Consider the following 9334-nt stretch of genomic DNA (forward strand, 5'->3'; position numbering starts at 1 on the left):
CCCTGCCCTATCCACCCCGGGCAGCTTGCAGTAGATATCATTCCAGTACCTTCCTTGGGCCCAGTGCTGTGACTGGCTGGCTGAAAGCCAGGATTTGAACTCTAAGACCAGTCCCCACCTCAAATCTGCTGCCTGTTTTGTCCAAGCTGGCTGTGCTGACTCCTAGAAGCTAAAACTCGGGATTAATTCCTGTGATTAGTCTTTTCCTCATCAGAAAAGTGAAGAGAGCCACACCTATCCCGCAGGTTGTTGGGAGGGTCCAGTGGGTTCAGGAGTATGCCGTCTTTGTAAACTGTAAAGTTCATCGACAGGCCCGGCAGCCAATGCTCATAATTCCCCAGTCACAGTCTCCCAAGGTTGTAGTGAAAATATCAGCTCTGCACACAGGTTAAGAAAAAGGATTTCATCACCATTCACAGTAGGTGTTTTCTTAACTGACCCCAATGTAAATGGCCCATGGGGTTCACTGGTACTTCTGGTGTATTATGCCAGTGGATGCCCTTGGCCAGCAGACCCCTCGCTGGTATCCACACCTTCTGGTCCCACCAGCCCACTGAGCTGTCAACTTGCCAAACATCTGTTGGGTTTGTTCCCAAACCCGTTCATTCCAGCTGGGTTTCCATGGTTACAGAACTCCACTGAATACCATGTCAGTGTTGGGCCACTTTGCCCTCAGACCCATCTACTCCCTCCCCTCTTTGGCTCTATAATGCAGAGGTCTGATTCCACTATGTCAGCCAGCTCCAGCTCCATTCAACTGGTGGAATGCACTAGAAGGAGATGGAAGGGCGGCAGGAAGAGAGGTTGCTTTATTCTTTGTCTCAGGGGCCCTCCATGGCAGCTGAGCCTCCTCTGCGGCTCCAGCAAATGCAAGACTGGCCATGATGCTCCGGCTTCCACTGGGGACCCTAGCGACACCACTCCTCCTTGTGTCCCTCTTGCAGAATGGTGGCAGTGGCTTCCTGCTGTGGCTACTCTTGGGGCTCCTCCCCACCTCTGTTTGGTTCCTCAGCTCTTCCATCACCTGAGTTGCCAATAATCCCTGAACTAACTTCCTTCCCTCTGTTTCCATCACTCAAAGTGGCTTCTGTTTTCCTAATTGGACCCTCACTAGCGGCGATGTGATGTTGTTCATGGTATGATGCAAAACGGGGGTGTCTGTCTCTATGAAAACTTTCCAAGGTTGAACACCTTGGAAAGACTTGGTGAAGGCAAGTTGCTAAGAAATAAACTGAATTAGGTATGGGTGAAACGTAAAAGATTGGGCGAAGGAGTCGGGTCTAGATGCTATGGGGTGCTAATTGCTTTGTAAGCATCTTCACATTTGCATTCCACTTTAAAGAGGACAAATCTGGAAATTGTAGGAGACGCCTTCTGGGCTGGTTTGAGACAGAAGAACAAGAGGGAGGCCATTTATAAGTTTAAAGGTAAAATAAAGGAACGTTACTATTTTTTTAATGATTTCCTTCTTCAACCAAAATTTTGGGTTAACCTGATCTAATGATTCAGAGGCTTCTAAGGTATCGGATTTTTTTTTTTCCAGTGGAGAACAAGAGGACACCTGACTGCCCACAGCATGCCGAGAGGGTGCACGGTCAGAAGTGGCAGGAAAGGGAATCTCAGGAACTGGGCACCTACAATGTGCCGGGCACACCTACAATATTTGTTTTCATTTAATCCTCTTTGCAATTTTGAGAAGTGGGTCCTGCTGTCGGCCCCATCTCACAGGCGAGGAAGTAGGCGAGGAAGAAAAAAGCCTTTTGCCCACAATCTCACAGCTCATAGGAACAAAGTCAGGCTTCGGGAAGGTTCTTTCTGCTTCCCCAGGCAGCCTCCAGGAGTTCGAGCAAAGTCTGGCACATGCCTCTGAAGAGGCACATGGAGATTATAAGCCTCTTGAGGGAAAAACCAAACTTGTCACCCAGTAAGCATTTGCCACACGGTCCCAGGAAAGCAGTAAACCACCTGCTGCACAGAAGTGCCCCTGGGCCCCCTTCCAGGGCCTGAACTCAGCTTCCCAGGGAGGGGGAGTCCCTCAGAGTGACCAAATTATAGGTGTTATGGTGGGCCCACTCTTATGTGTGGAAAAAAGCAGCCAAGTGCGTAGGGTGGTACGTTAGAAACTAGAGGTGGTGTCGGCAGAGTGGAAACAACTCCTGGGCTGGGAAGCAGGGGCCTGGGTTCCACTGACTCACGGGTGAGGTAGGGTGAGTCTCTGCCCCTCTGGGGGCCTCAGTTTCCACTTCTATTAAAGGGGGTCTTTCCATTTGTGTTCATCTCTGATCTATTTCACAACGTGGCAGACTCCAAAACGCTCCAAATTTCGTCAGGAGGCCAAGGCCCCTTGGCAGGCTCTACTTGTGCCGCTGACCGCCCCTCCTTCCCCGCCCCCCCCCGCCCTGGCCCTACTCGGGCCAGGCCAGCTGATGAGTTTCCAGCAGGGGCAGTCTATCCTCCTATGTGACTGTGATGGTTCTTTTCCTGCACTTACTCATAAGAGAGCCCAAATTACATCACCGAGCCTCAGACAAGGAAACCAGCCTTCATGGTGCCCTCACCCAGTTGCCTGTCTCTTCGAGAAATGTGTTGTCCCCATTCTACAGGAAAGGAAACTGAGGCCCAGAGAAGGCAAGTGTGTGATGGTTTTCCTGCACTTACTCATAAGAGAGCCCAAATTACATCACCGAGCCTCAGACAAGGAAACCAGCCTTCATGGTGCCCTCACCCAGTTGCCTGTCTCTTCGAGAAATGTGTTGTCCCCATTCTACAGGAAAGGAAACTGAGGCCCAGAGAAGGCAAGTGACTTGGCCTTTAGTCTTACAGCTGGGATCCAGCAGAGCTGGACTGGAACTTGAATCTGACTCCAGAGCCCTGTGGCTTTCATTGTAAACCTGCTTCCTCTCTGGACAAATTAGAACCTCCACCCCCATCCCCTGCCCCCACCAACTTGCCAGTCAGGAAGAGGAGACTGAGCCTTCATGAGGATCCAGATGAGGCACAGACAATGAATTTCCTAGGGCATCCCGCTCCCAGGTGACCCAGTGAGGCTGGGGGCAGAAGCAAGTCTCCCTGGGACCTTGGACGAGCCCCTCCTCCCCCAGATGCCCCTTCTGCTCCGTGTTAGCTTACAGAGACGACCGTGAGTCCGAGGCTGGTGCCAGGGCCTGGCCCCAAGCTTGGGCTTCCTGGGAGAGGCCAGGTGGTGGTGCCCAGTCTGCAGAGGGCTCTTGGAAACCTTGGGATTTAGCTTAGAGGATGCTGCAGAGCACTGTGGTGTCATGGCTGAGGCCCAGGCTGCTGAGCCAGAGGCTGACATTCTAATTCCACTCAGAATACTGTGTGGCCTTGCACAAGCTGACTTCAGTATTCTGGGCCTCAGTGGTCTGGCCCATGAAATGGGAGAGTAGAACTTACGAGGAAAATGGTAAAACCGCCACCCTCCCCCACAACACCTGACCTGGCTTCTGGGAACACGGAAGTGTGGCATTGAATCATCCTCCATGTCTTTCCTACTTTGGAGTCTCCCTGGGAATGGCAGTATTCAAAAAGGGGCTGACAAAGGGCACTGGGAGCCAGGTGTGGGGGGAGCGGGGAGTGGGAGAGCAAGAGGAAAGACCCAGGAGCAGGAAAGCCCAGGCACATTAGGCTGGAACAGAGAACCCTACGGAGATGCACAGTTGGGCAAAATGAGCAAAGGGCCTTGAATGACTGGCGCAGGCCTCAGAACCCGAGCTCTGCGCAGGGCCCCTTGGCAAGGCCATGCCACCAGCTTTCCCTTCAGACAGGCCTCGGCCTGAGTGCCGGTGGCATCCCTTCATGTGTTTCCCTTTGTACTTAATCCCAGCTCCCCTAAAATCCCCCTGAAGTGCTACCCAGCCACACATGTGGACGCCTCTCCCCAGCTGCAGTGGTGGACGATGACAGCGTGAGAGCCACACGCAGCCCAGGGTGGGGGGCCTGGAGGGGATCCGGGCTCCCGGCGCCCAGTGCGGGGCCTGCAGGGCTCCTGGCTGCCCGGGCCAACACTGGCCTTAATTAAAAAGGGGTCTCCCACAGGATCCAAACCGCGCCCCCCAACGCCACTCCCTCTCCAGCTGCTTCCAGTTCTGCTTCTGGGCCGCGTGCTGAGGCCAGCTCCACAAATAAAAGCTATCCCTTTTTGTTCTCTCTTTCTCTTTCTTTCTTCTTCTTCTTCTTTTTTTTCTAAAAAGAGAGAGAGGCAGCCACAAGATCTTCTAAGAGGCTGTGACATCACGGCCCAGGTGACCACCGCCCAGCCAATGGGCCAAGGCCGCGAGCTGACTTCTTGCATCCTGTGAGCTGAGGTCGGGTTGACACCATGAAGGCCTGGTCCCTCAACCACAGAACCACAAGGCCAGGCCCTCAGCCGCCTTCAGTGCCCTGCGCTGGAGCTGGTTGGCTCCCCGTTCTCCCACCCCCGGGCCGCCCTCGCACCCACTGAGCTGAGCTCTGCCGGGGGCGAGCCTCATTCATTCATTCCCGTGGCGCTCGATACTGGGCTGGCTCTGCTCTCACTGCCCTGCGACTCCTGCCCTGGCTGCCAAAGGCCCCTTCCCGTCATCTAATGATACACTCTGCATACGCTTCTGTTGAAAATTTGTGGCGAGACATTCCTGTGGGACCTGGAATCCAAATTCTTGGGTACAAACAGAAACTTACTTTCCTTGGGGATTTTTTTTTCTCTCTCGCTCACACACACACTCTCGCGTTCTTTGCTTTTTCCTTTTTCATAGCAGTAGGGGGAATAAAGGGACAAAACGAAAAAAACAAACAAAAAGCAGCAGCCCCCCCCACCTTTATTTTCAAAAGTAGCTAGGAAAAAATAAAACAACAGCCAACCAAGTCAATCCCAACCTAACTCCCTGAAGGGTTGAAACCTCGCCTTCCTCAGAGCGGGGCATGGCATCGAACAGCATCTTCGATTCCTTCCCGACCTACTCGCCGACCTTCATCCGCGGTGAGTAATGATCCCCCTTTCGGGTGGGGAGCTGTGGCTGGGCCCCGGACCGCGACCCTCCACCCTGACTGCTTTCAAGTGCCCGGGCTGACTACCTAAATCCGCTGGCTTCTGAAAGCCTGAGGTGGGAAGAGGGCTTGGTGGCCTCCGTGGTCTCCTGCAGTGGAGCATCCTTGTGGACTTTCATGCTCAGCTGGTGGGGACTGTTCGTGGTGGGCGCCATGGATACCACAAGACCTCAAGACCTCAAAGGCCAGACCTTGGAGGGTCGTGGGGTGGAGAGGACACGGGGGTGTCCCTGTGACCCGAGGCTTCCTGCCTCACCATCAGGGCTCCTGAGCCCAGCTGCCCCAGCCCCTGGCCCATCCAGAGAGCTCAGACCCTCTACCTGTGCTCAGGCAGACACTCAGATACTCTGATCCCCCAGAGCCCAGCCAGCTTCTGAGCAGAGCCGTGGAGCAGGCAGGGGGCAAGTCTACACCTTCGGATCTAGAGACCTTCCCGAGGACTTCTCCTGCATTGCATTTTCTGAATAATCCCTGGGGTGAGGGAAGCAGAGGGAGGAAGCGGCTACAGGCTTTTGTTGGAACTCATGCAGCTCTGCGTGGCCTTGAAACTGGATTGAAGTTGAGGGAGCAGGCCTCGGGAAGGCTTATGGACTTGGTCCCGGGTAGAAATAAGTGTTTCTGGGTGGCTTCTGCCTCTATTTGTGGCCTAGAGGAACCCGGAGGTCGGAGTTACGTGCCTCAAAAAGGATGGGGTCCTGGGATCCCCCACTTGAAACCTCTGATTGATGCTAGAACTCGGGGGGAGACTGTTCCTGCCTCTGTCTGGCCCCCCTGCTGCCTTCCTCCCTGCTAGCAGGGGCCCAGAGGGGGCTGTGGCACCTGAGACTGGAGGTCAAGAGGCCCTGAGTTTGAGTCCCAGCTCAGTGGAGACCTTGCTGAGCAGCCTTAGACAAGTTACTTAACCTCTCTGTGCCCCAAATGGAGGCCCCTCTGGCTGTGACATTCTGATTGCCTGAGGCTGGGAACGGACTGTGTATGAGGGCAGTGCCTCTGGGTTATACACGGAGATGAGTCCTCCTCCAGGATAGAAGGACTGAGTGGCAGCCAGAACTCCAGGGTCTGGGGGCCTGGCATTGCCTTTTCTCAGCTGAGGTGATCGGCTGAGACACAGAAGTCGGTCTGACTGTCCATCTGCCCTTCTGCCCATCTGCCTGTCCTGCTGTGAGCTAACACGTGACTCTGCGCCAGTCCTTGGGCAGCCAGCTCTGGGCAGGGACTGAGGCACATTTAGGTGCCTATTGTCCAGAGGTTTCTGCGAGGGCTTGTCTGAGGGCTGGACCCATTCCTCCTCCCTGGAGAGAAGCTGAGGCAGCCTGTGTGGCCGCATGTGGGGGCTGAGTGGGGAGAGGCAGGGGAGCTCCCGTCAGACCTGCCTGTGGCTGGTGACCAGCAGCAGCCCGAGGTCTGGGAGCCGAGCGCCATGGGCTCCTTCCTTCAAGCGGCTCCTATTATAACGCTGTTCCCTTTGTAGTCCTCGGAGCTAATTAAAGGCAGTTCTGTGGCAAGAAAATAAGAGTTTATAAAAACCACTTGCTGGGTCTTTGTAATCTGTATTTCCCCCTCCGTGAGCAAGATGGAGAAATGTCGAGTTTAAAACAAAGGAAACTTGGGAGACAGGACTAAAGGGCCACCCACCTAGGATGGGCTCCTGATGCCATGAGGCCCGAGAGATGGTAAACGGTGACATAGAGGGAGAGGAAAAGGAGAGCTGGTGGCTTTGGGCCGGCTGTGTGCACAGAGCGGGCTGATCCCTGGTGGGCAGGGATGCAGATGTGTCTTGTAAGCCAGGGTCCGGGGGAGGCCTTAGGGTCTGGGGTCTGAGGCTTTCCCTGCAGCTCCGTGTTCTGTCCCCATTGTCTGGCCCCCTCTCTCCTGCCCAGCTCTGTCCCCCACATTCTGCTCACTTCGGGGGATCTGTCTACCAAATTCTGTCTCTGGAGGCTCAAAGGGCTGCAGCTGCCAATTCTGTCCCCAAAGCGATCCAGCCTCTGGGTCCTGCAGTGCTCGGCTACATGCTGTGCCATGTAGGGTCCTTAACCTGCCCTGAACCACAGACCTTTCTGGAGTCTCAGGAAGCCTATGGACTCCTCAGAATCGAATTTTTAAACGCATAAAACAAAATACAAAGAACTATGAAAAAACCCCCAAATCTATGGAAATGCAGTTATCCAACTATAAAAGAGCAAGTCTGTGACTCCGTGATCATGGGCCTCTCAGTGGAGATAGTAAAGGCCATAATGCAGCACGAATGGGCATACATGGTATTTCAAGAGAATCCGTGACAGCCCTGATGAGACTGGAGAATATCTGTGATTTCCATGGGTGACAAAATCACCGTGGCACAAGATGCTAAATTTTAGTTAGAGGTCAGTGAAAGGAGAGCTGTCACGTGTTTCCCGCCTGAGTTCACGGACCCCCGTGAATGCAGGCCTATGGTCCCAGCCGGAGGCAGTGGAGCCAGCGGGTCTCACGACATCAGTGCCCCTCGAGAGCTTTTAAGGTTGGGTTCCCGATTCCAGAACTGCTCTCAGTTCCCTGTGACAGAGAGGTCTGGGGAGAGCGTGAAGAGGCATTTGATTCCCACACAAAGTAGAGGGTGAGGAGGAGGCATGAAGAGGGTGATGCTTACCCCACAGAGCTGGCAGGCTGACGGCAGAATTCCAGGCACGGAGAGGCCAAAGGGGGCTCCTGGGGTGCCCTGTGCCCTGAGCAATTCACCACCTTCTCCCATCTCTTCTCCGGGACTCTCCCAGGTAGGAGAAAGGGTACGAATATTCTCTTCTTTGACAAATGCGGAAGCTGAGGCCTAATGGTACACTGTGTGACTATGGGCGAGTCCCTTCCGGTCTCTGGGCCTCAGTTTCCCCACCTGACAAATGTGGGCAACGGCCTTGATGCTGCCCAAGGGCCCGTCCACAACCCATGGAGGGCCAGCTCCTTTATCCTTGATCTGCCCCACGAGGCCCTTCTCTGGACCCCCTGGGGGCATCCCCCTTGCAGCAGGTCCCTCTCACAGCACCCTCAAACTGCACCCCCAATGGCAAAAGCACTCTCCCCAGGACACTGAGGGAGGGCACCCCTCCAGGGAGGGAACTGGAGGAAATGGGTCTAAGCTGCCACATGCAGGAATTGGGAGACTCAGGGAGATAAAGGTTTTCCTTTATTCAGTAATTCCACAAAAGCTTATCAAGGAGTAGATACGGAGATTCAAGCTGGGCTCTGGAATCAGACCCTCCAGGCTCAAGTCCTGGCTCTGCCCTTCGCCGGGGTGAGCCACTTCACCTCTCTGTGTGTCCGTTTCCCCATCTGTAAAATGGGAAAGATGATTACACCAAGTTCATGGGCTCTGTAGAGAATTAAATGAGCAGGGTGCCTGGCATAGAGTAAGTGCTCAATAAATGCCTTCATTTTTTAAATTATCAGGAGCCTGGCCTTGTGCTGGGAGCTCAGGTACAAGGGTGACTAGGTCAGGCTCTCCACCCTTGAAGAGGTCACAGTCTGGTGTGGAAAGAGACAGGTAAACTGAAAATTGCACTGGGGTGTGATAAATTTATAAGGCACAAAGAACAGGGGGCTGGGGGATCAGAGAGGGGGCACTGGTCAGCCTTGGGGAGGAAAGGACAGTCCTCCTGGAGCTGGGCCTTACAGGGTGAGGGGGTGACAGACGGGGAAAGGATGTCCCAGGCAGAGGCAATGGCCTGGGTGGGCAAAGATGCAGAGGCAGGAAAGGATGAGATGACTGTGGGCACCTCCTGGGATGGCTGGGGGTACCATGCACGGTGAGGTGCTAGAAGGGGACCAGGACGGGCCTGTCTGGCCAGAGTTCTCTGAGCAGCGGTGGGCAGCTGCACCACTGAAGACACCTGGAAGGAATGGGAAGCGGCCTCTCAGGTGTGAGGCAGGCCTCACAGAACGGCCCTGGGCAGGTCTAGCCTGGCGGGTCTGACTCAGAGGTCACTGGATGTCGGGAGAGCTGACACGACCAGAGAGGTCACTCACCGTGTCCTGTGCTCAGCTCTGGGCAGTGTCTAAACAACAGGGGACTCTCCCGAGTCCCGGGCACCCCAGGATGGTTTGTCACCCTGGGTAGAGCGCCCTTGGCCGCCTCCCCTCCCCCGTGACCCTGGGAGATGAAGGGGCTGCCCGCCAGCCACCCACAGCCACTCTGGCGCTTGCCTGGCGCCACCTCTGCCGGGGCCCTTTGACGGCGGCTCCTGAGGCCGCCCTGCACACGCCCATCTCCCCAGACCACCCTGCCAGTCCACACTGCCCCCCAGGCGGGAAGGGC

The 9334-nt window shown here is 55.1% G+C and overlaps 1 protein-coding gene across 1 annotated transcript in view; it reads left to right on the plus strand.

Moving 5' to 3' along the window:
- Positions 1–4920: 4920 nt before the first annotated feature.
- The window catches only part of RUNX3 (RUNX family transcription factor 3), a 62697-nt gene continuing 58283 nt past the window's right edge, over positions 4921–9334 (plus strand). The window contains exon 1 of the mRNA XM_007459147.1: positions 4921–4978. Within this exon, the coding sequence (XP_007459209.1) occupies positions 4921–4978 (58 nt within the window). The remainder of the gene's footprint in view (positions 4979–9334) is intronic.

Source organism: Lipotes vexillifer, unplaced genomic scaffold (assembly GCF_000442215.2).
Source record: "Lipotes vexillifer unplaced genomic scaffold, Lipotes_vexillifer_v1.1 scaffold496, whole genome shotgun sequence".
Lineage (NCBI taxonomy): Eukaryota > Metazoa > Chordata > Mammalia > Artiodactyla > Lipotidae > Lipotes > Lipotes vexillifer.